Here is a 27,707-nt window from a genome sequence, read left to right as displayed (position 1 = left end):
GAGGATGCAGTCATTAGGACATGCATGTATCTTCTGTGCTTCCAATCCTAGAGGACAAACAACCTTTCTTGCCTCGTACATTGTTTCGGGCACGGTATTACCCTCAGGGAGTATTTTTTTTATAAGTTTCAGTAACTTCTTGAATCCCTTGTCAGACAAATCATTTGATGCCTTCCATTGCAACAATTCCAACGTGGTACCCAACTTTTTATAGCCTTGTTTGCAATTTGGGTACAGCAATATTTTATAGTCCTCCAACGTACGCTTCAGATCTCTCGATTCCTTTTCTATTTCACAAACTTCCTCCGCTTCGAGCATTATATGACCAAAATCATCTTCTCCAACATGTCCTTCAGTATCTTCTTCAGCCTCATCCATTGCAGTATCTTTAAAGAAGGCACCGTAATTGACCGCGAAGTCAAGAATCCTGTCCTCTTCTTCTTTATTATTATCCAACATAATTTCTATTTCTTCATACTTGGTCCAAATATAGTAGTTGGGCATGAAACCACTATTGAACAAGTGACCGTGTATGGTTCTTGATGATGAGTAATATTTCTCATTCTTATAGATGTGCATGGACAACGGACGAAATTGTCGTACTTGTGTTTCTTGGCCGCTTCTACGAATTTATGCATACCATCAATGAACTCCATTGAACGTCGGTCGGAATTGTACATCCATTGCCGACTAATCTGGATTCGCAATTTATTTATATACATCATTACAATGTAAAAATAATTCATTCATACAACAAAATTAAAATTAACATCATTAGAGTGTAAAAATAATAAATTAAATAACTTTCTAACTAAATAAATTTATTTAGACACACTTCAGTTTGTTTAGACTTCTAGGCAACTTTGATTGTTTGAGGATAATGGATTAATTCAGAATGAGTTCTCACATTCACAATTAGTCTATTATCCACAAACAATCAAGGTTCACAATTCATTTATATACATCATTATTAGAGTGTTAAAATAAATCATTCATAAAAAGAAAAGAATTAATATTAGGGTGCTAACTACAATAAACTAATATAACAACGATAAACTACATTTAAAATCATTACCCTTGACAACAATATTGGAACTAAACATAATATATTATATCTCTTGCAAAATAGTTTGACACTCTTCAGCTCATTTTCTTAGATGGTTGATTGATTTCGAAACAAATTGGGTTTCTTTGGTCCCTCGCTCGGAAAGAAGGGAGAACACGAAGTCATTCTAAGATTTCGTACTTCTCTTCTTTCCGAGAAGGGATCAAGGGAGGCCACGCAATTTGTTTCAGAAACACATCCTATATGCATCATAAGAGCGTCATGAAAATTATATACAATTTGCTAATAAAAAATTTGAACAGAAACATGTTTTGCAATATAAAAATTTGAATTGAAACATATAATTAATAATACATATAACTATAATAAATATATACTATTTACTTATTAAATAATTAATAATACATATAAATACAATAAATTGATACTATTCACTTACCAAATAAATTGATAATACATATAACTACAATCAGGTGCTAACTACATCTACAAATATTAATCATATGTTACAACTAAATCAAGTGCTAACTACATCTAAAAAATAGTTTGGCACTCTTCAACTCATTTTCTTAGATGGTTGATTGCAACTCATTTTCTTAGATGGTTGATTGATTCTAAAATAAATTAGGTTTCCTTGGTTCCTCGCTCGGAAAGAAGGGAGAACACCAAATCAGTTCTAAGATTTTGTGCTTCTCTTCTTTCCTAGAAGGGATCAAGGGAGGCCACGCAATTTGTTTCAGTTGCAATATCAACAAAATTTGAATTGAAACATATAAATGATAATGCATATAACTATAATAAATACATACTATTCACTTATCAAATAAATTGATAATGCATATAAATACAATAAATTGATACTATTCACTTACCAAATAAATCGATAATGCATATAACTACAATCAGGTGCTAACTATATCTATAAATATTTATCACATGTTACAACTAAATCAAATGATAACTACATCTAAAAAATTAATTTAACAAGACATGGAGAAAAAAAGTACTAGCCTTTCAAAAAAGAATTGCAAAAATTCCTCTCCCCTCTCCTCACTCAACTGCCATGAACAGTGAGTTCACGGCAGCTTGGAGGGGGGAGGGGCTTGGTATTTATAGGAGCGGGCTAAAGGTACCGGTTGGTGCCTATGACCTGGTGCTAAATCATGGCACCAACCGGTGCCTTTGGCCCGACCGACTGCCGGCACCAGGTCGTGGTATGACCCGGTGCTAATGGTAGTACAATTAGCACCTGTTCGAGCCATGACACGGTGCCTATGCCTCCGAAGGCATTCGGTACTAGGTCATGGAACAACCCAATGTCTGTTGTGTAGCTTTGGCACCGGTTCGTGCCACGACCTAATATTGGAAGCCCCATGTTGGGTTGGGAGCAGACCAAGAGTACCGGCTGTTATTGCAGCCGGTATTGATGCCCTGTATCAGTATCGGTTTCAACAATAACCGGTACTTTTAACATGGATCTTTAACGCATTTTGTGGCAGTGGTCGCTCGCCCTTCGCCCCCCACCCCCACCCATCGTAGTTCCTCTGAAAATTCTAACCCGTCCAATGCAACACGTTCCGCTCGGATCGTCGGATCGTTGCGATCGCTCCATCCTAGCTCCCTCGCGCGTGTCGTAGCCCCCTCCGCTCGCACCTGATGGAGAAATTTCAGAATTTAGATCTCAATTCGCAAATTTTTCAGAATTTGACCTCCTGACCCATGTATCAGTAACTCAGGTTGACCCTACATGTCCCTGTGATAAGGAGATCAAATTCTGAATTGTGAATTTAGATTCAAATTCTGAAATCTCTCCACCTCCTTTTTCTTTGTACGCGAGATCAACGCCGCGCTCGCATCGCAGGCCCGAGCGAGCTCCTGGGCATCACAGCGGGCGGCGGCGGGGGTGGCGGCGGTTGCGCCTCACCGGTGTCTTGGTGGACCATCGAGCTCCTCAGGCGACACGGCGACACGTCGACGTCGATCCCCTGAGGGCAGCACGGTGGCGCTACCTCTCCGGCCGCCGTGCGTGCGCTTTCCCACCGTCGCATCTCCTGCGCCCGTCTTCTGTCGCGCACGCCGTGGTCGCCTGCGTGGTCTTGGCTCTGCAACTTCCTCTCCTATCAGAGGCTTCATTCATCCACGGATCCACCGCCGATCCATCCTCAAACACGACGCGGGTGACTAGAGGCGGCTGGAGATGCGGACGCATGGGCATGGCCGCTCACTATCCGGGTGGCCGGGGCTGGCGACCAGCCGTGCGAACGTGCGAGCACCGCAGCCAACTAGCAGGTAATGGTATTGGAATTCCAAATCCTCATTGTACTTACGATTTGGCTGATCCTGAGTTCCAGAGACTAATCTACAGATCGAGTTATTCATAGAAATCCTGACTAATTAACAGATCGAGTTATCCGCAGAAACAAGTTCTTGTAATCGAGTTGTGTGTCCTGAACTCCTGATCCGTCTGCATCGTGTGTGTGGGTAGAAAAATACAAGGACTATTGGTTAATTTTCTACGCTGTTCTTGGTAGGACCATGTACTCCAGATATATCAGCTATGTTATGATGTTTCTTGAACTGTGAATACTGAATAGTTACATTGTTGCTTCCCTGCTCGTTTCATATCACAATGTATGCAAATCGAGATGTTTAAGTGCAATTTCTTTGCTTAAGGTAGAAACTTTGTCAATTTGCATGCTTAGATGACTAAATTACAATTAGACATAGTGTAACACCCTGACATTCGAGAAGGCATAGATATCACTCATATTTATGTACACTGGGCGCTGGCACTTGGGACATTTTTATGCCTTGCTCCTGTGTTTTCCTTGGAGAGTAGGATTGCAATTTTGTATACTTTAACTAAGACGATGCTTGATTGACATGGGAACTGGATGAGTCAGGAGTGCATTTTGCCACTGCAGTCATTGACGAAGCTGATTCGTCAGTAAATGATCTTTATTTAGATGTTTCTCTTTTTGCTTGATATATTCCCGATTGATACATTTTTTTTTCCTTTGCTGCTGTTTTCTTTGATTGGCCATGGCTAAGGAAGCCCGTCAAGCTGCTTCGCTTCTGGTTCATCAGGTGCGCCGTGCAATGCTTGGTGCTTTGCACTCGTTTCGTGCAATGGCCGGTCTCGGGGAGGACATCAAGGCGGACATCTACGAGTTCAGGTGCGACCGCCCTAGCCGTTTGCGGGTGTGCTTGTGACCTGTTTGATGAAGGGAAAATTGGTCTCATAACACTGAAAGATTGTGACTTCCGTAAAATACCACTGAAAGCGTGAGCCCCAGGAAAATACCACTCAATGTTGCAAACGTTACCGAAAATCGCACTCCGTCACAGTTTCCGCTGCTTCTCCGTCACGAGCGTCTTCTTCCTCCGTTCCTTTTCCCTTCCGCTCCTCCGTCCCGCACTGAGATCCTGTGCAGTCTCCCTCCCTCTCCTCGCCATCGCCACCACCGGCCATGGCCGACGTCGCGCTCCCGCCGGCGCACAAGCTCCGCCCCACCGTCCCCCTTCCTCTGCTCTCCTCCTCCACCCGCGTCGCGCCACGCCACCTCCGCGCCAACCGCCGCCTGCCGCTCGCACCGCTCGTCGCCCCCTCCGCCCGTCCCGCCGACGACCGAGCACCCGCGCGCCTCGGTAGGCTCCAACTCCTCCGGCCCGCCGCTCCCGCGCTCCACCAGCGGGCCAGCCACGCTCACAGCCTCTGTCGCCAGCTGCCAACGCACCATGGGCCGAGCGCGGGCACCACGACGTTGGCGTCCACCATGCCGTCGCGCCCCTTCATCGCGATGCCGGCGGCGCAGCCGTCCCGCACCTCCACGCGCTCCCCCTCGCTGATGACGACCTTGGCGCCAGACACAGCGAGGACGGCCTTGGTGAAGAGGCTCGGGTGGACCTGCGGGCGGCGTGAACAGGGCTTTTCACCGGCGGCGTCCTCCTCCCGCTCCCCGTCATGCCCCCGAAGCCCGCCGGGCCCTGGAGCCACGCCTGCCGCCCTGCTCGCCAGCTGCCGCTCGGAGCCACACCCGCCGGCCGCCCCTGCTTGCGTCGCCGACGTGCCCGCCTGCCCCCGTGTTGGTGCTCGCTGGGGCTGGCCGCGCCCGCCCCCCTCGTCACGGCTCACCAGGGCTGGCCACCCCCCACGCTTGCCGCTCCAGCACCGGCCTACCTCGCCGCCCTTGGCCTAGCCATCTCCCGCGTCGCTGCAAGCCACCCCGCGCTGGCCACCTCCTGCGCCGGGGCCGGCTGCCCCGTACCCACTTTCTACTGTGCTCGGGCCGTCGGGCACCGGGGCCTGGCCACGCCATGGGCCTGCCAGATCCTGCGCCAAGGCCGGCCACCGCTGCATCCGACTGCCCCCGCGCTCGGGCTCGCCGATGCCGGCCACGGCCGCGCCCTACTGCCCCCAAGGAAAAAAATTTCGGACGGTAAATCTGGTTTACCGGGAAATTTACCGTTACCGGTTGTGTACGAGAAACAAATTTCGGTGTAATTTCGCATTTACCGGTTTTAAATTTGAAAATTTCAAAAAAAATTATATAAAATAGGATAAAAATCTGATAAAAACTAGACATTTTTATGAGCATTTTGGACTAATGTTTTTTTGAAATGTAACCTCATATGTTGTGTAAAAAAAAGAAACAAACCTTTTACTGTTGAAGCACTCACCTTATCCATTCGCACGCCCCGAGCTGCCGGCCATCCTCCCCATTTCTCCTCCTCCCACGCCCGAGCTGCTCCCTCCTTGTCTCCCGGCGATTTCCGACCGGATCCCACCGGTTTCCGCGCTCCTGGAGGCGGTTTCCGACCGGCAGAAGAGGTTTCCGGGCGGGCGCGGGCGCCGGTGCCGCTGCCGGCCGCTCCCTCCATTTCCCGAGCGGAAATCGGGGTGTTTCGGCCGGATTTCGTAGCCGGTCGTGCGTAGCTTCCGCCTGCTCTGGTTTTCGCGGTTTTCCGGCCGTTTCGTCCGGTAAACCTCTGATTCCGACCGGTTTCTTATCCCTCCCGACCGGATCCGGCTGTGGGTAAGTCTTTTTTGTTTGAATTTTTTTATGGTAGCAAGTAGTGTAATATAAGTATTAGTAGAAGTATACAATGTTTTTATGGATTAGAAAATGAGAATGTGCATGTATTTGTTATTCATGTTTTGTTATGTATGTGTATGAGTAGAAATGTGAAAATTAATATTCATGTGTATGAGAAATTGAGAATGTGCATGTATTTTTGGTATGTCAATATGCATGTGTATGTGTACGAATGTTGCACCGTTGCAGGTAAATGGTTGACCCTGTTTGGGAGCATGGAGAAACAAGGGGAGCGGGTTTCAAGTGCAAGTATTGTGGCACATCAAAGAGCGGTGGAGGGGCAACACGGTTCAAGGACCACTTGGCACATAGAGGTCATGATGTTATTGATTGCCCTTCGGTTCCCCCCGCGGTGAAGAACTTTTTCATTAGCGAGTTGGACATGATAAAGGCGAAGAAGTATGAAAGACAGCAAGATAGGCGTAGGAGAGATGCTGCAGCTCGAAGTACTCAATATGTTGACTTGGAAGGTGGGGAAGAAGAAGAAGAGCAGGATGATGAGTTGCAACAAGCTTTGAGACATTCACGGGAAGAGTATGAGTTTAGGCAAAGGGCTGGTCCAAGTTATGAGAGGGGTGGTGGTTCTGGATCAGGCCAGGCACGGGATCCTGTGGTGGCTCTAGACAAATTGGGAGGTTGTTTTCTAGGAGTCGGTCACATATTCCCGAGCGGGCAAGGGACTATAACCTTGCTACTGCTTCCGGAATGATGTACTTCTGGAAGTCTACTGATGTAACTGGAAAAATACAAGATCATCAGCTCATACTTAAGGTAACCATTTGTATTTTTGTAATGGATCATGACATTTGTAAGATTTTGTAGTTTTCTAATGGATTTCAACAACTTGCAGGAGATAACAATTGTTCTGAACGATATAGGGCCAGAAGATGTGATTCAGATAGTCACTGATAATGGCATCAACTTTAAGAAGGCTTGCAAGCTGTTGGCAGAGGAGTACCCTCACATTGTGTGGCAGCCATGCCTTGCCCACACGATCAACCTCATTCTCAAGGATATTGGAAAGTGGGATGATCACACGGCCATGATTCAGAGTGCCCAATATATTTGTCAATGGTTATACAATTCTAATAGTGTGCACTCCATGTTTACGAGTGCCACTGGTGGGGAGCTAGTTAAATGGAATGCAACAAGATTTGGCACTAACTATATGTTTCTGGAGAGTTTTATGAAGAAGAAAGATCAATTTATGGTATGGATGATGTCAACTGAATATAGATCATCACGCCACTACAAGACTGAAGCAGGCAAGTATGCATTCGATTGCATGACCTCTGTTCAGTGGTGGGCAAACATGCAGTATGTTATTAATGATGTGGAGCCTCTCTATTCTTTTTTACGATTTGCTGATCAAGACAAGACTCCAACTTTGGGTGAAGTTCTTATGGAGTACGGCAGCCTCAAGCATTCATATCGTAGCCGGTTCCATTCAGATATGGCAAGGTGTGACAGGATCATGGAAATTGTTGACAGAAGGTTGGCTAGTGTGTTCGAAGGTACGTATGCGAACACTGCTTGTGCCCTACACCCATATGCTTGTTATGCGTTTGGAATATCAGAAAATGTCTTTGGAGACCTTCGAAAAGGGCTGGAGAGACTTTTTGACATCGACAGAGCAGCACGTGCACTACAAGAGTATGAGCTCTTTCGTCAAAAACTTGGAGAATTCTCATCTGACCTTACTGCGAGGATGGCAAAAGATAGAGGCACTTCTCCAGCTAGTTGGTGGGCTATGTTTGGTTCAGAAACACCACATCTTCAGATAGCAGCTAAGCGACTACTCTCTCAATGCGCATCATCAAGTGGATGTGAAAGGAATTGAAGTTCCTTTGCCTTTATTCACACAAAGCTTCGCAACAGGTTAAGCAGCATGAAGCTCCATAATTTGGTATATGTGCACTACAACCTTCGGCTTCGTATTCAGCGTGCAACAGCTACGGTTGAGGCAAGTGAATTCGATCCTGCTACTAGCTTCATGGATCTCTCATTGTATCGGCAGACCAGGCCAATTGAAGAATGGATGCAGCATGGTAGATCAAATAGAGCACCAACCTCAGATGAAGATTCTGATTTTGCCGACCCTCCTGTGCCTGCTCAGATCTTGACTGACCTCGCACGTACGGTGGGTGAGCCAGTAAATGTTGATGATTGGGCCAGAGAGAATATTGGTGACACCCACCTGGGGAAAAGAAAGACCAAAATTCCTCCAAATCAGTCTAAACGAAAAAAACAAAGAAAGGGTGACGTTGAGGAGGAAAGCATTGGCAGTGACGATAGCACACCAGAGCCTAGTGATGATGGACATGGTGGTAGTGGTGGTGAGGATGATGATGACGACGACGACGATGATGATGGCAATGAGGGTGGTGCTGTTACTGGTGGTATGAGATTTACGGGAGAGACTGACTTCACCCCTGCCACACAAGATCAAGATCATGGAGCACCCAGCTCTCAACGTCGCACAAGAAGCAATACTCGTCCATTAGGCCCGTACGACGGTGAGGATGATGGTAGCTCTACCTCTGTCAGTTCCACCTACAGCTACCCGTCGGCACCCTCCTTTCTGTGGCCACCACAACCACATCCGATGGCTGTCCCTCCGCGTCCTCTATATGGATGTCCCCATATGTACTATCAAGGATACCTCCCATATGGACATCCTCACATGTACTATCAGGAATATCCCCCAGAGCAAGATTACAGAGATGACGAATGAGTACCCAAGTATGTAGGTAACACATTTTATTTTCTCACTTGCATTCATTTCTTTTACATCTTCTCATCCATTTTATTTATTCCATTTTATAGGATTCGACGTTACAATGGGAGTCATCAACAATTTCCGGTCGGTCGTAAGGTTTTCCTGTGGGAAAACACCGAAATAAAAATTTTAGAGTATATTTTGTGTTAACTATTTGAGACTTGTATTATTTGAACCTATATTTTATTTGAACCTATAAATTGTGTTAACAAGTTGAACCAATATTTTATTGCATTTGGATTGTGCTTTGTATTGATATACATGTGTTGAACTATTATATATAGGAAATACATATAATTCTCTGAAAATATTCCACTTCTCTTAACACAAATTGTTATTTTCTACCGTGGTCAACATTTTTCGGTACTTACGCAGAGAATTCCACCGAAAATACAACAGAAACTGGTCGGTATATCCGGTAAACCGTGATTTCAAATTTGAATTCTTTTACCGGCCGGTATATCCGGTAAACCGGCGGTTTTCGGTGATTTACCGTTGCCGGTAACACCCGGTAAATGACTTACCGCCGGTAAGTTTTTCCCTGACTGCCCCCCGCCGGGGCTCGCCGAGGCCGGCGGCCGTCGCACCCTCTAGCCCCCGTACCCGGGCTCGTCGAGATGGGTGGTCCTCGCGCTCGGGCTCACCAAGGCCAGCCGCGGCCGCGCCCTACTGCCCTCGCGCCGGGGCTCGCCGAGGCCGGTGGCCGCAGCGTCTTTGCCCGCTAGCCCCGCACCGGTGCTCGCCGCCCCTGTGCCGTCGTGGGGGAAGCCAGGGAGGAGAAGGGAGGAGCTGGAGGCGGCAGCAGCGGCTCGGGCGTCGCCTTCTTGCCCTGCTGCTGAGAGAGGAGGAAGGGAGGGGATGATGGGGCAGCGAGGAGGAAGGAGCTCGCGACGGACGAGTTAGCGGAACACGCGACGGAATGGTAGTTCGGGGTAACGTGGACTCTTTCGGTGCTATTTTACGGAACGGAGGTCTTTTAATGGTATTTCGTGGAAACTCCGTTCTTTCGATGGTATGACGCCAATTTTCTCTTTGATGAAATGCTGCGCTCAGCAGTCATGGACCAGCTCGAGCTGTAGTCCCAACGGGAGTGCTCAAGCCCTGCTCGTGGCTTCTTGTGGAGGATGACGTGCACTCCAAGAGCGAGATGAGGACAAGATGACCACAGGCAAAGAGGATACGTTTAGATAGAGGTCGATGCCGACAAACAGAACGCCTGTCCGGTGACTGAACGGCATCGTTTCGGCGTCCTGTCGCCGCCGCATTCACGGTGCTAGAGGGGCTCGACCTCTCCGTACGTGTGTGCCTCGCTCACTACGGCCATCACCGGTGCGCCCTCAAGGGCCTACACCGCGTGTGCTGGAGGCGGCCGACGTGTTGCACGGCATCAGCGCTGGGACCGTGAGGCCAGCTTTGGCGATAGTGAGCGAGCTCAGGAAGCTGACTGAGGCTTGATGCTAAACAAATGCATTGCCATCACAAACATGGGTGCCCCGAGCTAGAAGATCAATGCTTATATGGTTATATTGTTTTTGACCAAAACTGGTGTGAGTTTAGGTTTGGCACTGAGGTTACGGCTGACCGTGTAAGCTGGACCATTTTTTTTTTTTTTTGCGTAGGTGCCCGGCTACAGTGTCATCGCTCTTTTCATCTCTAATAAAAGCTACTTTCCTGTTTTTCATCCTTTAGAGCTACTTTCCTGTTTTTCATCCTTTAGTGTTGTTGTCTGACAATATCAGTAGCAGTACGGTGTAAACTATTTGAAGAACTTAATATTTTGTGAAAGCTGGATTATATTTACCAAACGGGTTTTGCAAGCTTGAAATAATTGTAATATATATGCATGATAATATTAGAACATTAATATAACTTTTATCACCTGTAGCAACGCACCGGCATACAATGTTATAAAAGAGAGAATTGGACACCATAAAAGAACAGTTGACGCGTATGAGTTTGTATAGTCCTCGAAAATCCGTATTTTATGTATTTTAGCCCCTAAAGTGAAAGAATTTTACATTTAAATCCCTAGAAAATAAAATTGCATTTTGGACCCTGAAGGTCGGCGCCATGATTCATGACGCCGAGATGTGTAACATCGACGGGATTCATGGCGCCGACCTTCGGGTCAAAAACGCAATTTTATTTTTTAAGGAGCTAAATATGAAATTCTTTCATTTAAGAGTTAAAATACATAAAATGCGGCCTCGAAAATTATGGCAGTCCGCATCGAGCTGTTGCATGAAGTAATAGAGGAAGCTTCGCTTCCTCGCCCCGCCCGACCCGCGCGGTGGACTGCGACCCACCGAGTTAGCTGCCTCATTTGTCACGACTCACGACACGTTGTGTTGACTTGACTAGGTGGCAAGATACGAGAGACGATGGAGAGCATTAATTTGGAGCAGTCCTGGGATTGCAAAATACTAACGTCCTTTATGATGTGATGTGTCGGCATATGGTAAAGACCTCGTTTCAAAAGAAAGAAATATGAAAAGGAGCTTGTCAAGAAAGGAAAATTGGAGAGAACGACAACCATTCACACAGAGGAATTCGCCTGATTTATTTCAGACTTAACTAAGAAGATTCTCCGTTTGTCACGACTGATTATTTTTTTAAAAAATACAGCACAGATGGAGACACTCATATATACGCAAAATTTTTGAAGAGTGCATTCTCATCAACAGTACAATTACTTTTTGAAAACACTAGCTACAAAATTTGGTGGACTTTGAACTTCAGCAGGGCTGCTCGTACGTCTTGCCAGTGGCCCCGCTTTGTGCCATCCGCACATTGTACTCTATACATACTCATACTTAGAGGCTGTTTGGATCAACGAACTAAAAATTATGCAACCTATGCCTGGTTTAGATGCAAAATTCAAAATTTTAAAACTATCACATCGAATGTGTGCGGCACATACATAGAGTATTAAATTTAGATGAAATAAAAAAAACTAACAGCATAGTTTGCTTTATAAATTACGAGACGAATATAATGAGTCTAATTAGACCATGATTAGTCACTAAATTGCTACAATAATTGCTACAGTAAATATGTGCTATGATAGTTTAATTAGTGTTAATAAATTCATCTCGTAGTTTACAGACGAGTTCTGTAATTAGTTTTGCGATTAGCCTATATTTAATACTTTAAATATGAAAAGATTCTCTTTCAAAAATTTTACACGGTTTATATGAACAAGTGCCAATTGAATATTTAGATACCAATTAGAAAGACTAAATATAAGCTAAGGGCTGGTTTGCTTTTTTCAGTTTAAGTTATAAGTCTCGTCACATCGTATATTTTCACACTAATTAGGAGTACTAAACACAGACTTATTACAAAACTAATTTTATAAATCGTGACTTAATCACGAGACGAATCTATTAAGCCTAATTAGGCCATAATTTGACCGCTAATTGCTACAGTAACCATCCACTAATTGTGTATTAATTATACTTAAAAGATTTATCTAGAACCCTAATTGCAACTTATACGATTAGTTTTATATTAAATTGGCATCTGAACATTTAGGTCTTTATTAGTTGCTTCCATAAAATTTTTGAAATAGAATCTTTTCACATTTAAAGTATTAAATATATGCTAATTATAAACTAATTACAGAACTCGTCATTAAACTATGAGACGAATTCATTAAGACTAATTAATTCGTCATTAACACATATTTACTGTAGTACAATTTAATGTATAATCATGATCTAATTAGGCTTATTAGATTCGTCTCGTAATTTACAAGCAAAATTTTACATCTAAACAAGGGGTGAGTATTAAATCTAGACGAAATAAAAAACTAATTGCATTGTTTGCTTGTAAATTACGAGACGAATTTAATAAATCTAATTAGATCATAATTAGATACTAAACTGCTATTACTACAGTAAAATATACTAACGACGGTCTCGATCAATTCGTTATAAATGAGTTCTGTAATTGCTAAGCCTATCCTGTCGGGTGCAGACTTTGAGCACGAAGCACAGCTGGCCTGCTATAGTACGCCGTCCTCTCCCTGACAATTTCCAGGTTCTGAAGCAGACTTTGAAGCTGGAAAAATACCACCTATAATTAAAAAAAAGGCTTTCAGCCGGCCCTAGAGAACACCGTACTCCTCGTTGACTCAAAACAAAGGACTAGGGGAAAAACAGCAGCAGCATTGAGTAGTGCTAAACCTCGTTTGGGCGGCACGAGAGAATCAATTGTGGTGGTCTAAACAAAGCGGCGGAGCACCTTGGTGGAGTCGCTAGCGAAAACTGTTTGTTCCATTGGCTCTTTTTCTTCAGTGCAGATTGACAGGTTAACCATAGCATATATATACTTTTCTGGCACGTTGTGTCATTGATGATTTCAGACGCATAGAACAATAGCACATATAAAAACTCGTTCGGTCGTCACAACATGACGTTACGAAAAGCTGGGTGCGGCCGAAAGTTGTACTGCTATAAAATTTGCAATTAGGTTGTGCGATAGTTCTACCTTTTGGAAGTGTAAATTTTATCCGCGGTTCTTAAACTTATTTATTTTAAATTCTCATGCCGGTTTTGATACTTTTAAAATACACGTAATAGTCCTTAAATTTGTCCCACACTCTCATCCTCTGATACTGATCCTTAAATTTGTCCAAAGTTCTCGTCGCGGTCCTCATACTCATATAATGGTCCATAAATTTGTTCTATGTTCTTATCCTAGTCCTTAGATATATTTTACACCTCATCGAGATCCATATGCTTCTAAAATGCATTATTTATTTAGAAAAAAAACTATGCGAATCATTTCAAATTTGTTTGGATTTCAAATCAAGTTCGATTCCTACTCAAAGTGGATCCAAAATTAATGGATAAATATCAAAATATCTAAATAGCCTAGATTTAAATTCTTTTTTTATCTTCTCAAGATTTTTTAGTGCAAAGGGTAAATGATCTTTATAATAATTTAATCTCTAAAACAAAATCTACTATTAAATAAATGCATTAAAATATCAACTCTAGAACTCATCAGATAGTGCATCCAAAATGATTGACTTATGAATTTTTTTATCAATTTTTATTGAGACTAGAACTTGATTTGAAATTATAAAAGTTTGAAATAATTCATAAAAAAATTTAAATAAATAATGATGCATTTAATAAGCATAAGGATTTGGATGAGAGTGTATGATAAGTTTAAGGATCAGAATAAGAACATGGGATAAATTTACGGATAATTATATGCTTTTTGAGAGTGTAAGGTTCGGGATAAAAACTTAGGACTAGGACAAGTTTAAGGACTGTCGGTGAAATTTCCACCTTTGGGAACATTCAAAATAAAGAACAAAAAAGTATTCAATAGGCATGTTGGTTGATTCCCACTAACAATTTGGATATTCCAGCCTATATGAGATTTTATAAGAAAAATGATCCCATTTAAGCTATTGTTTTGTGATTTTGGTGATCGAATGACCACACAATCAATGGGACTAACTGTTGTCGGTCAAAACCCACCGGCGAGTAGCGACAGGCAACACGAAGAGCCGGGAGGTCGCCGGGGCGCAGACAGCCACTGCTTCCTCGGACAACAGCCCGCAATCCGGCACACGCCGAAGATTCCGGAGAATGTAAGGCGTGCCACCTGACCTATACCCGATCAGGAAGGTGCGAACGTGCTTTAAACGATTTGCCTGCATGCACAAACACGTGTAAATATTAGTTCGAGCCGTGGTCGGCTCCCCGGGACGACTCTTGCTTTGGCTTTAAGGAGCCGATCGAGTCCCGGTATCAGATTGGATCTGCATCTATCCGGATATTGATGAATAAAGCAAATAATTATGAAAAAAACTTACTTCAATTAAATCTAGCTGATCCGATCCACGACAGTAAAAGCTTCACCGCTAGATCGGAACATCCTACATGTAACTAGGCCTAGCGAACATAACAGATAACTAAACCATAACAAAAAACAGAGGCCTAAGAACTAGCAAGAGCCGATTCCCGGAACAATCCATATCAAGGCTAAAATAAAGCGTCTATTACATCACCGGAACATCTAATCCGTTTGCAGGGCCTAACCTAGCAGATATTGAGCTAATCCTTATAAAATAAGAGCAAACCGTAACAGATTGGATCTACTAGATAGAAAAGAAACAAGGTGTCAACTCTACGCAACTAATCCTCTACGACGAGAATTAGCTTAAGATCAAGCATGAATGCATAGAGAAAACATGATATTCGTAGATGGTAAACAATAAGAACATGATAGATCTACTAAAAATCATGCTACGAACATCAAGATAACTAGTACTACTCGCCATCAAAAATACTTCAGTACGAGTAATACCAAAGTAAAGGCAAGAACAATGCTGCCCTGATCGCAAGAAGACGATCAGGGCAGCATAGCGCTTACTTGGATGAAACCCTAGAATTAGGGGCGGCGTTGCGCCAAGGTGTTGTTGCAAAACGTGATGACGTTCCCTTCTTACAAATATCATAGGGTACATATTTATAGCCCGGAGACTTGGGAAACAATCTAAACTAATGTGTCCATATCGGACTCTATCTCTAACTCAATCTGAACTAAATCTAAGGATACATGGCCCACATGGCCCAAATGCTCACGCAGGAGCCGATTCGTAAGCCTTCTTCAATTTCTTCATTATGCCCAACTCACTCGCGGCCCATTAATTAACCCTGTTAATTTATGGTGATAACACATGCACCCCTGGTTTTGGCAATGATAATTCTAAAACCACTCCGTCGCGTCATCTTCCCGTTAATGCTCATTAAAACACACTGCAACCACCAAGGAAGACGCAACGTCTCTGCAATTAGCTCCTCGTAGAACGTGAAACTGCCGATCCATCTCCCATTTCTTTACTATTTAATCTCATCCCGAATCGGCTCTCTTCATCTCAAACTCATCTTCCTCCCAAAGCCAAGTAGCGCAAAAAACCCCCATCTTCAGCAGCCATGGCGATTTCTTCCTCCTCCGGCTCCAACTCCATCGGCCATTCTCCTTCCCCACCTTCTTCCCCTTCTTCTTCAAACCTATCTGCTTCCTCCCTCGACTCCATTCCAGAGAGTCGGGAACCGACGCCGGAGTATGATCCGGTGGCGGCGAACGAGGCGCTCACTCCTCTGCATTGGGATGCAGAGGAGTTCGACTTCGGGATCGCCTCCGAAGACGACGAGCCCCAGACGGAAGGCGAGGACCTCCAACTCTTATTCCAGGAGAAGTTGGAGAGTAGCAGCGAGGAAGATTCCTCCTCGGACGGAGCCGATTCCTCCTCGGAAGAGGAAATCGGCTCCTCCTCCGGCAGCGACGAATCGATGGGAGGAAAGCCCTTCCGATTTCTCGGGTCCTCCGAGGAAGACAGCGAAGAAGAGGGCAGCGGCGGCGGCGGCTGGAGCGACAACGCCTAGACCAACGGCGGCAGCAGCGCCTTCGACGGCGACGACAGCGACGGCGGAGATGCGCCGGCCCGAAGCTCCAAGCGCCGTAGGTACTAGGTACCTACGAGCGGTAGATGTAGGTAGTAGTATAGGAGTAGTACTGTAAAGCCGAAGGAATTATCCTTTGTCAAATCGGCTTCTTGCTTGTAAAAATTCAACCTTTAATGAAGTCCTTTTTCATCTTATTTGTTTGAATTATTCCCAAAAAAGCTGATGGCACCGCATCAGGCTTTACTAATGTCCAAGAGCCGACGGAATTCAAAATTGGAAGCAACCCTCATAAGAACAGAACACCACTTCCATTCTGAATCTGACTCGTAATAGACACTCCAAGTCCGAGCGTAATTCGAGAATCCCGCTCCATAAATTCGAGCAAAGACTCGCAAAATCATCCAGAATTCGAGTCAGAACCCGCAAAACAACCAAACCCTAAGTCAGCAGATCTGAACCATGGCGGACTCTGCAACTCAGACGACAAATTCTGCAACCAATGATGCGGCAATCTGCGGCCTAAAGGTAATATTCAGCCTACCCTTTTAACTTTCTTCATCTTGTTGACCCTCCAACAAATTAAACTCTGAAATATGACACCACATGTAAATTTCTAAATCTCTGAACCTCAGGTGTCAGACATCCTTCTGCCGCATCCTTCCAATCCCAAATCCTTTTGTCTTGGCCCACGAACTTATGAAAATCCCACAGATTTAATCTCTTGTGAAGCAAATAGGATCCCTTTCGTAAGTCAAAACATTGATGTGAACCTCTGGGCCGACTGCTTAAGAGCCTGGCCTAACCCTCCTGAGAGCTGGACTACATGGTATATGTAAGGATCACCGGGGTGTCCGACCCTAGAGGGGGAGGGGGTGAATAGGGTCGCTAATCGCTTTTTAACCTAGGGCTCAATCTAATTGCATAAGATAAACCTAACACGTCCTACACATGCTAGTTATGACTAAGGTTTATCTATGCTACCCTCTACTTACCCCAGAAGACTTGCAACCTATAGCCAATCCTAATCAAACTAACTAGGAAAGTAAAGGTAAGCAAGAAAGAGTAAATGCGGAAACGTAATGCGGTAAGTAAAGCGGTAAGGGAGAGGATATGCAAACTCCCGTGAAGACACCAAGACACACGATTTAACGTGGTTCGGTTAGGACACCAAAGTCCCTCCCTACGTCCACGGCCACTTGTCCAACACGAACAAGTGGGATGCCGAGTCTCTTCGCTTGATCACCGTCTTGCCACGCCTCCAAGGCTCCCGACAAGCAAAGGCTAAGTGACGCCAAGTCACAAAGATGAGGTCACCGCCACCGTCTATCTCGAAGCGTCACCACGGCACCGTCTTCACTATCTTGGAGCTTTAACACCAAGTAGGGGCCTCCTTCCCCGCACAAAGTGTCGTTGCCACTCCACACCAAGTCGGAGGGTCACACGATGAGTACACAAGGTGCTTGCCGCAGCAAGGCTTTCTCTCAAGCTAGTTCTCTCAAGAACTAAGCCTAAACAAGCACTAAGCACTTTCACAAGTGTGCTTAAGCCTATATGATGTACAATGAAGCTCTATGGTGGTTGGAGATGATCTTTAGCTCTTGTATACTTCCTTGAACTCCAGCACTCTCAAATGACCCGGCCTTGGGGGTATATATAGGCAGCACAAGCAAATATAGTCATTGGAGAAAAGCTGCCAGAAATGTGCTTAACGCCGGTAAATCCAACGTACCCCAAAAAGCCATCATCGGTTCAACCGGTATATGTAAACTGCCACTTGAAAAACTAGCCGTTAGCAATTAACCGGTGTATCGCCGGTTTAACCGATGCAATCAACCGGTGTATGTAAAATTAGCGTCGGTTTAACCGGTGATTGTAACTTCTTCACGTTCCTCCAAAAACCACCTCTCTGGACAACTGAACCGATGGAATTGACCGATGCATCGTCGGTTTAACCGGTGTATGTATTTTCATCGGTCTTCGTTTGGCAATGCACCGACGTATGCATTTTCTCCAATGTCGGTTAATCCGGTGAGTGTATCTTCAGTTTCCAGCTTCTGGACAATTACACCGGCGTGTGTCTTTTCCTTAACATCGGTTCAACCGGTGTATTGAATTTCTTCACAGTCTCTTCGATTCTTGTCCTTTGGACCGAAGAGGTTTCAGGGCGCTGCCCTGAGACCCGCGAGGGGCGGAACCCCCGTAGGGGTGGCCCTACGGGCCTAGCTACGCCTATCTTCTCTTTGTCATCACTTGAACCTAAAAGCCTGAGAATGGTTTTCTTAACAATCATATTAGTCCAAGTGTTGTGTTGTCTATATCAATCACCAAAACCTTATATTGAAATATGGCATGAGAGGCCATTTTCGCTACAGTATAGCAGAGTAGCAAAAACTTATATGCCCTTGTGGCAGGAATTGAACATAGCTGATAAACTTAGCTTATCATTATCACCCCTTGACAAAGATGAGAACCTTCTGAAAACCATCGGCTATTTTTGGTCTGACGCTCTGAACTGTTTCCTCTTTGGCCACGGTCCCATGACCCCTACTCTGCTAGATGTCACCATGATCACTGGCCTAGACATTGGATCCCCCAATCCTGCTGCCCACAAAATGACAGAAGTCCCCTTTAAACTTTCATCCAAGGCAAACTGCACAAACTGGGGCACTTACATGAACCAGCACATGAAAACAAAAGGTCCAGTGACTGAAAAGGAACACACAGCCTTTTTAAATCTTTGGTTAGAACATTTCATCTTCTGTGGTTGTTCCTTAACTCCAACTAAGAATTACCTTCCTTTGGCCTACCACCTGGCCCATGGCAACCGCACCGGCCAAGGCAAAATTTTTCTTGGAGAAACATACAGATGTCTCCACCTGATGACAACCAATTTGCTCAACCAAAAGAAACTCAAAACTGGAGGCCCTTGGTGGTTTATCCAGTTATGGGCACAACTTTACTTTCAGCATCAGATCCCAAACTTTCAAAGCCTAACCAAGAACTCTTTTCCCGACGAAAACGGCAAGCCAATTAGATGCACTAGCTATGGCCAAGCCCTATTCTGCCTCCCTGGCAGCAGACTGAATCCAACAGATGCAACAAACTGGTTTAGAGTTTTCTACAAAGGACTGGACAATCCACTTTATTTTCCATTCACTGAATCTGAATTCTTTGAGAACCCAACTGCCTTTAGACTGGATAATTTTGCCGATGATGACAGCACTCGGCATCTATACTCCCTGATGATTCGACCTGGTTTCCTCCCTGTTGGCATAAGTACTTCCAATAGAATTATTAAACCAGGCTATGAAACCTATCAACCAGTCATAGCAGCTCTGCAATTTGCCTTAGGACAAGTCCCTCCCCTCTTCCATATTCACCACTTGGTGGAGAGTAGAGCCGATCTGCCTGATGGTCTCCCCAGTTCAAGATGCTACAGCATGTTTGACAACCTCCACATTCCAATACCAGCCGATCTGTCCTTCACTCCCTCATCAATCGACTTCTGCACATGGTGGGGAATGTGGAAACTCATGTTTTCAAAAAAGCTTTAGGTCCTCGACTACAGCAAATTGATCCTGAATATATAATCCCCGAGGAAGAGGTACTGAATCTGTGCACTTATCCTTTCTGAGTCCTCTATCCCTTTTCTTGACTAATCCTGCTCACCCTGCTTACAGCAACAAGATGATCCAGAACCCGTGACCAATAACGAGGAACCATTTCACTTTCTTCCAACTGCTCCTGATGTCCTCTTTTGCAAGGGATCACCATCAATGAAGAAAGTAATAATGGCTGCTCAGCCAGACTTACTCTAGTCGGCTTCTAAACGAAGACAAACCTTTGCAAGTGTTGCCCCCCCCGAGTCCAGACTAAGAAAAGGAAGATGATCACGAGGCGAGTCATCAAGAAATCAGCACATGCTTCCCCGAGTCCATCAGATTCTAACACCAACCAGGTAACTCATCTTTCTAAAATCTCTTCTTTATTGCGTATATATGTATTCTGGTTGACTGTAATTCTATTTTCAGGACACAGCTGAAGACATCCTTAATAATAGTAGCTCAGTACAACACGAAGTCATCGTTCATGAAGCTGACACTGGAGCAACTGAAACTTCCAATGCTCTGACGGATGTGCATGATGAATAGGCCGACATAATCGAAGCCCCTGTTGTCACCTCCAAACCAACTGGATCGGCCGCATTTGAACCGATCATCACTTCTTGTTCAGAACAGGTAACTTTATGAGCCGATTTAAATCAGCTGATCACTCCATTAATCTTTATTATATCGGCAGGGCTTCAATATTTCAGACATGCTCTCCTTTGACCCAGCATCAATGGCTCTGAATGCACCGAATGCAGAAGTGCAGTCACCACAGCAGCCGATTACAATTACAAATCAGCTTCAGAATATCAAGCGTCTGCTCTCTGCTCCAATTACTGCTCTAGTTGGTGATTCCAGCGAAATAAAGAATATCTTCGAGAAAATAGAATCCCAACTCCCGGAGCCACTACAAATCAAGCTCTGGCCAGCCAGCAATCTTCCATTCTTCTGGGTAGAAGTGAATAGAGCACAACAAAGAATAGAAGCACGTCGTTCTCAAGTCTCTTTGAAAGCTGACATTGCTCAAAAGTGCAAGGCCCTCAACCAGAAGAAGGCAAGTCTAGATATCAAAAATGACGTGTCTGCCAACACGAACCGACTCGGTCTCCTGAAGAAAGAATTGGCAGAACTCGAAGAAAAGGTCCGCACCACCAAGAAACTCATCCAGGCCGAGGAAGCTTCTATTGCAAACTCCAGGCAAGAAACCCAAGAAATAGCCGAGCAGATACAAGCAGAGTTTGCAGAGATAAGCACCTTGAGTCGGCAGATAGTAACAGGCGATGACAAGAATGACGAAGCAATCATAGCACGAGCAGACGCCGTCCGCACAGAAGCCATCCATGCCATAGAAGAATTCCTGAACTAATAGATAGGCTCAAGAAACATTTAGTATTGCCTATTAACCTGAAACTTGTAACTGTTTAAAACATCTTAAGTCGATGGTCACACATCGGCTGTCTCGCTTCTCATATATTATCTCTTTTTTTTCTTTTTTCTGGCCAACTCAACGTGTTGGCCTCTCATGTTTTTTTTTACTGGCCAACTCAACGTGTTGGCCTATCATATATTTTTTTTACTGGCCAACTCAACGTGTTGGCCTATTACAATGCAGCCAGATAGATCTCATCGGCTCTTGTTAGTCGCCTTCCCACATGCTCGGAAAATATTTTTTGAGGTGTTGGCCATTAACCGCCACAGGAAACTTGACACCATCCAACTCTTCAAGCATGTAGGCATTTCCAGGCAAAACCTGATCAACCTTGTACGGCCCGTGCCAAGTTGGAGACCACTTGCCATATTTTCTATCTTTAGTTCCCAATGGTAACACTGCCTCCCAAACTAGGTCTCCAACCTGAAATTCTTTCGGCCTGACCTTTTTGTTGTATGCACGAGCAAATTTAGACTTATTTTCCTTAATCTTCTTAAGTGACCATAGTCTTAGCTCTGTAAGATCCTCCACATTATCGCTCATCAAGGCCGCATATTCTTCAGTCGTCAGATCATTCTGGAATTCAACACGCCTTGGTCCAGCCGTGATCTCCCATGGTAACACAGCGTCTTGACCGTAGACTAAATGGTACGGTGACGTCTTGATGGATCCATGACATGAAATACGATATGCCCTCAAAGCCTCTGACAACACCTCATGCCAGCGCCTAGGATATTCATCGATCTTTCTCTTGATCAGCTTGATAAGGCTCTGGTTGGATGCTTCAGCCTGTCCATTAGCCTGGGCATAATATGGAGATGATCTGATCAGCTTAATCCCCATATCATCAGCGAATTTCCTAAATTCCTCCGATATAAAGACCGATCCTCCATCAGTCGTAATGGTTTGAGGAATCCCGAATCTATGAATAATGTGCTCTTTGACGAAACTGATCACATCTCTTGATGCCACCGACCTCATGGGTACCGCCTCTACCCATTTCGTGAAATAATCTATAACAGCTAACACCCATTGGTGGCCCTTGCTAGACGGTGGGTTAATCTGGCCGATCATATCCATGGCCCAACCGCTGAACGGCCATGGCTAAATAATAGGATTCATTACTGATGCCGGTACCATCTAAATCTTGCCGAATCTTTGACATGTCTGGCATCCCTTGTAATATTTGAAGCAATCTTCAAGCATGGTGTCGGTGTTCCGACCCGGGGGGCCTGAATCCCAACTAGTAAATGCTGCGTGTTTCCTCGTCCCAAATGATGATGCAAGAGGCAACACAGTAACGCACGGTTTTATCCTGGTTCCGGCCGCGGGGCCGTACGTCCAGCAAAGGGGGTGTGCGAGGGCACTGTATTATCTTGCACCCGGAGTGCTTGTAGTAGGGGATACAAGCAAAGCGAGAGAGGGAGGGAAGCTCCCAAGTCTCTGCTAGGAGTGGAGTCGGTTGAGGTGAGTGCTCAGTAGTGCTGAGGCCTTTCTGAGGGAGAAAAACGGAGAACCTGCTGCCAACCCCGCCTAAGGAAGCCCACCTCCTCCTTTTATAGTCACAAGGAAGGGCGGTGCACATGAGTGGGGATATGGAAGTCATCGTTTCCCCTTAAATCACGGGGGTACTGTGGTCGAACACTGCAGAAAGTGTACTGTGGGAAGGCGGCGTGCGTCGTTGTCGTCCTGGGTTCCGTCCTTGGTCCCGCGAAGATTGCGCCGGTTGTCCTGCAGTGTCCCGGCGGTAGTAATGGCGTGGGACGGTCCCGGACCCCCTGGTCGGAGTGCGGGCGTGTACACTAGAAGGTCCAGGAGCGCGTGGAAGTCCCGGACCCCATAAGGGGGAGGTCCGGGGTTCCGGCCCGTGCGTGCCGAGCGTCCTTCTCGGAAGGACACGTGACATCGCCGGACCCCTTCCCCAGCGGGAGGTGAGTCCGGATGGTTGATGTCGGCAGAACAGTAACGGGGGCGGCGCCAACTTGTCTTGCCCCGCATTGAATGTCCACAGTGTTGCTACAGCGACCGGGGTGGCGGAGCGGTGACCGGGGTCAGCGGATGGGACGTCGGTCACATCCACCGCGGGAGCGGCGGTCTGGCGCTGCCCGTCATTTGAGCCGTGGCGGAGTGGCTGGCCTTTAATGCCTTTGTACGGCGGTCGGTTGGGCGGCGGGGCCGTTTGTCCCTTCTGCCGTGAGAGGGCCTCGAGCGAGATGGAGATGAGTCACCTGCTCGAGGGCAGACTCGCTACCCTCGAGCGAGGCGGAGATTGGTCACCTGCTCGAGGGCAGACTCGCTACCCTCGAGCGAGGCGGAGATGAGTCACCTGCTCGAGGGCAGATCCGCTACCCTCGAGCGAGGCGGAGATGAGTCACCTGCTCGAGGGCAGATCCCCTACCCTCGAGCGAGGCGGAGATTGGTCACCTGCTCGAGGGCAGACTCGCTACCCTCGAGCGAGGCGGAGATGAGTCACCTGCTCGAGGGCAGATCCACTACCCTCGAGCGAGGCGGAGATTGCCCAGCGGGCCCGAGAGGGACCCTCGAGCGAAGCGGAGATCGTTCTTCTGGTTCGAGGGGGATGGGAATGGGCCGCATGCCGGGCTTCTTAGAGTCCTTTCCTTTCTTCCGAACAGGAAGCAGGCCGTGGGCCTTCGTGGGCCCAGTTGCCTTAACAGGTATTCATGTTTTAAAAGCGATCTTAGTACCCCAATTAGGGTGTCCCTAATTGTGGCACCCGACAGTAGCCCCCGAGGCTTTGGTCGAGTTGATGGATTCGGCCAAAGGGTGTTTCCGCAATTTCCCCCTTGATGTGTTTAGTCAAAGTCGTGCACCTGCTGGGCGCGCCTGAGCGCGGGCCCGGCGGATGTGACAACACACCGGTCGGGATAGTACGCCCGTGGGGGGGGAGTACTTCGAGGCGCGCGCCTCTTCGTTTGTTTGCGTAAAGGACAAGACGTGTCCGCGCGTTGAGGGGGGCCAGGGCGACGGTAGCACCCACTGCTTGGCAGCTGGTACTCTCATCGCGCCGTCCCGTACGTAGGGCCTTGGCCCCGGCGTTCCTGGTTGCTTTGTGGCGCGCCATTCGAGGGCATCCGATCAGAGACGATGCTGCGCTGCTTAGCGTCCAGGGGCTTAGCTCCTCTTTATTTCGTTTGGTCGTGTCTCGGTGCGGGGACCGAGGACATCCTTTGCTCGTGGAGCGCCGCTTCGTCATGGGCGATACAAGCCTCCGCTCTTTGATAAGCTTGAAGCTTTGTGCCCGGCGCAGCTATAAATAGGGGTCGTGGGGTTCCCCTTCTTCTCCAGCTTCCCAACTCTTTCTTCCAGCATTGCCCAATTCTTGTAATGTTTCCTTTGCCTTTTTGTGATCGGCCCCCAGATGGGGTGGCCTGGCTTTTTTAGGCTTTTGGCGCTAGAAGAATGCTTGCGAGCGTTAGGGGAAGACCGGAGTGGGCGTGCGCACCATCCCTCAGCTTCAGTGGGATCAGCAGAAGAGCATTGGGCCCGTGGGGTCCTGCTCCTGTGATGTCCCCTAGCCTGAAGGGGGATGGAGGCGCCTGACCATGGCGTTAGTGCCAGGTTGGGCGGCTATTCTTTGCATCGTCCCCCCAGGCGACGAGGTTGCCCTCGGGGAGACGGTGCGGAGGGCGCTATCCGCCAGCTCGACCCCCCGCGTGGTCTTCGGTGGAGGAGACGCTAGAAGAAGGCTTGCGAGGAGAGCGTCCCGCTGGATCCGTGAGGTCTGGGGGTCGCTTCTCGCATCCCTAGCGGCCTCGCTGCTGCGTCAGCTAGGGGCTTGGTGCCTTTCTTCGTCGCTCGTCCCTCCCCAAGACAGGGAAAATTGCCACGTAGGTGGCAATGTGTTTGTATCTTTCGATGGCTTCGCGCCGGTGACCCTTTGTAATCTTTACTTGCATTTGAGCAATAAAGTCCCCTTTCTCCTCTGCGGGGAGGATTACCGAGGGTATAGGGGTGTACAGAGAGTCACGACCCTCGAATATGTGTGAAGTCACCTTCGCGGGGGCGCGTCAGCGCACCCGCGGGTGTAGCCCCCGAGGCCTTGGAGGAGAGTTTGTGCTCGTCCAAGGGCTATAAACGTTGTCCCGCTGGGTAGCTCTACTGGGATGGTCGTCCAGCGTCTTTTTCAGCCGGCATCGGCACTTTTTCAGCCGGCCTCGGCACTCTTAGTGCTGGTACGGCGATCTGGCGTTCAGCTTTAGCCGTTAGGGGGACGTACGCTAATAGCGGTGGGTTCGGTTTACGCGTGGAGCTTCATAAGTGACGGTTGTCGATTTATTTGAGGGTGTGGTTTGTACCATGGCGTGCGGGGAGCCCCGGAGCCCAGGCCCGTGTGAAGGCGTTCAGGGGAACCCTCGACTTTGATTACGACCCTCGTCGCCCTTCCGCAGGGAGGAGGGGTGAAGCACACCATGCTACCCATGCCCGGGCCGCGAGCTATGGCTGCTTCTGTGAGCTATTAGCGGGTTGTTCAAGCGGACGTCCGTGCCCCGTTCGATAGGGGTCGGCTCGTGGTCCATAGACACGTCTCATAAAGCGCTCGCGAGGGTTCGCTAGGCGGGGCTCGAACCCATTCGGTAGGGTTCGAGGGCTCGATGCTCTCCCTCGATGGGATCCCCCTTCTAGGCACCCTCGACTGGCCTTAAACACTGCGTAGGATGTCTCGAACTCCGCGTCCGAGGGTAGCTTGTACGGCACATCCCTGCAGTCCCTGACTCTGGTGATCTGGGGCGCCTGTCGAACCCCCTGAAGGGCCAGGCTTCGACCCCCTAATTAGTAAGGCCTCGAAATGCGATTCCTTCGAGGGTAAAGAGACCCTATGAAGGACTATTCCATCATGGTCTGAAAACGTCGCAGAGTCGCAAGCCACGCGCGCGCGGGTCTTCCGCCGGTAGCGAGCGACGTGGCCCGATTTGGGCGGCACGGCGTGGGCGCGCCTTTTCAGGCGTCCGCCTCGGGCAAGCGAAGCGGCATGGGCGGCGGTTGACGGATGGGATAGCGCAACAGTCGCGCCGCGCCCGCCGGTTACCGTGCCGCATTTATCGCTGCGTGCGCGCGTGGGAGACCCCGCGGTCGTGGGGCCCAGCTGTCAGCGATAGCAAAATCTACCGCATTCAATGCGGTAGATTTTGGGCCGCGGCTGCGGCTGCGCCCGTCGCGGTGAAATAAAATGAAGAGGGATGGGTTGTTTGGGCTCACCTGGCCATTCGCCTTCATCCCACTTCGCCTTCTCTGCCTCCCCTGCATCCTAAGCCCGCAGCCAAGAGTGAAAGGAGGAAGAGGAAGGAGAGGGAGAGAAAGCAATCCTTAGCCATCCCTGAGCCCTTTGCTCCCGTATTCCCTCTCGAAATGAAGACATGTCGGACATCCAGGAGCCCTTGCCGTGGGGGAAGTCCTCCGCCACCGTCGCGGTTCTGGAGCAGCTGGTCGCCGACCGGCTGCTGCTGCGGAACCCCGACGCGGGGGCGCCAGCATGGATTTCCCTGCACCCAGACGAGACCGAGCCTAAGCCCCCGCAGGGCTACGTCGTAAGCTTCGTGCGCCTCCACGAACGAGGCTTCGGCGTCCCTGTCAGCAGGTTTATGCGGGCATTGTGCGATCATTACGGAGCGGAGCTGCACAATTTCAGCCCCAATGCCATCTCACAGGCGGCGGTCTTCGTCGCCGTCTGCGAGGGGTACCTGGGGGTAGAGGTGCATTGGGATCTTTGGATCCATCTGTTCTGCGGCGAGCTCTTCGTCGAGAGCGGGCGCGGCCAGCCGAGGCGGTTCGCGCGCGCTGGCGGCCTGACCTTCCACGTGCGCCACTCCCGGAGGAACCTCTACATCCACAACAAGATGACGACGAACAACGCTGGGTGGAGCCGGGGGTGGTTCTACCTTCGGAACTTCGATGGCGCGCTCCCGGCGTTCACCGGCAAGGTTCTTCGTGAGCGACCGCCGAAGTGGGATTGGGGGTGTCGCCCCCAGCACAGCAGGACAGACTCGAGGGGCTCACCGACGCGCTGGTGCGTCTGGCGAAGAAGGGGCTGACGGCAGAGGCCGTCATCGCGAACTTCCATCGGCAGAGGGTTATCCCTCTCGTGGAAAGGGCCCTGCCGATTTTCGAGCTCGCCCCCGGGAGCAAGGTTGAAGGCTCGAGGACATCGAGCAAGCTTCTCTCCCACACCAACGCCGCCCGGAGGGCGAAGTATGCGGTGGCGGATTTCCCCCAAAATCCCGAGGATCTTTGGAGGATCAAGATGCGCCCCGAGCCGGGGTACATTTCTCTGGTAAGTTTTG

At 47.8% G+C, this 27,707-nt stretch overlaps 1 protein-coding gene across 1 annotated transcript; it reads left to right on the top strand.

Moving 5' to 3' along the window:
• The first annotated feature begins 6,355 nt into the window (after positions 1–6,355).
• LOC120652440 lies at positions 6,356–8,002 on the top strand. Its single transcript, XM_039930262.1, has 3 exons — positions 6,356–6,760; positions 7,013–7,676; positions 7,740–8,002. The coding sequence occupies exons 1-3, from the start codon at positions 6,356–6,358 to the stop codon at positions 8,000–8,002; spliced, it is 1,332 nt and encodes a 443-aa protein (XP_039786196.1).
• The last annotated feature ends 19,705 nt before the right edge of the window (positions 8,003–27,707 follow it).

Source organism: Panicum virgatum, chromosome 1K (assembly GCF_016808335.1).
Source record: "Panicum virgatum strain AP13 chromosome 1K, P.virgatum_v5, whole genome shotgun sequence".
NCBI classification, from domain to species: domain Eukaryota; kingdom Viridiplantae; phylum Streptophyta; class Magnoliopsida; order Poales; family Poaceae; genus Panicum; species Panicum virgatum.
Note: the sequence above shows the minus strand (reverse complement) of the source record. Positions and strands in the feature narration are given on the sequence as shown.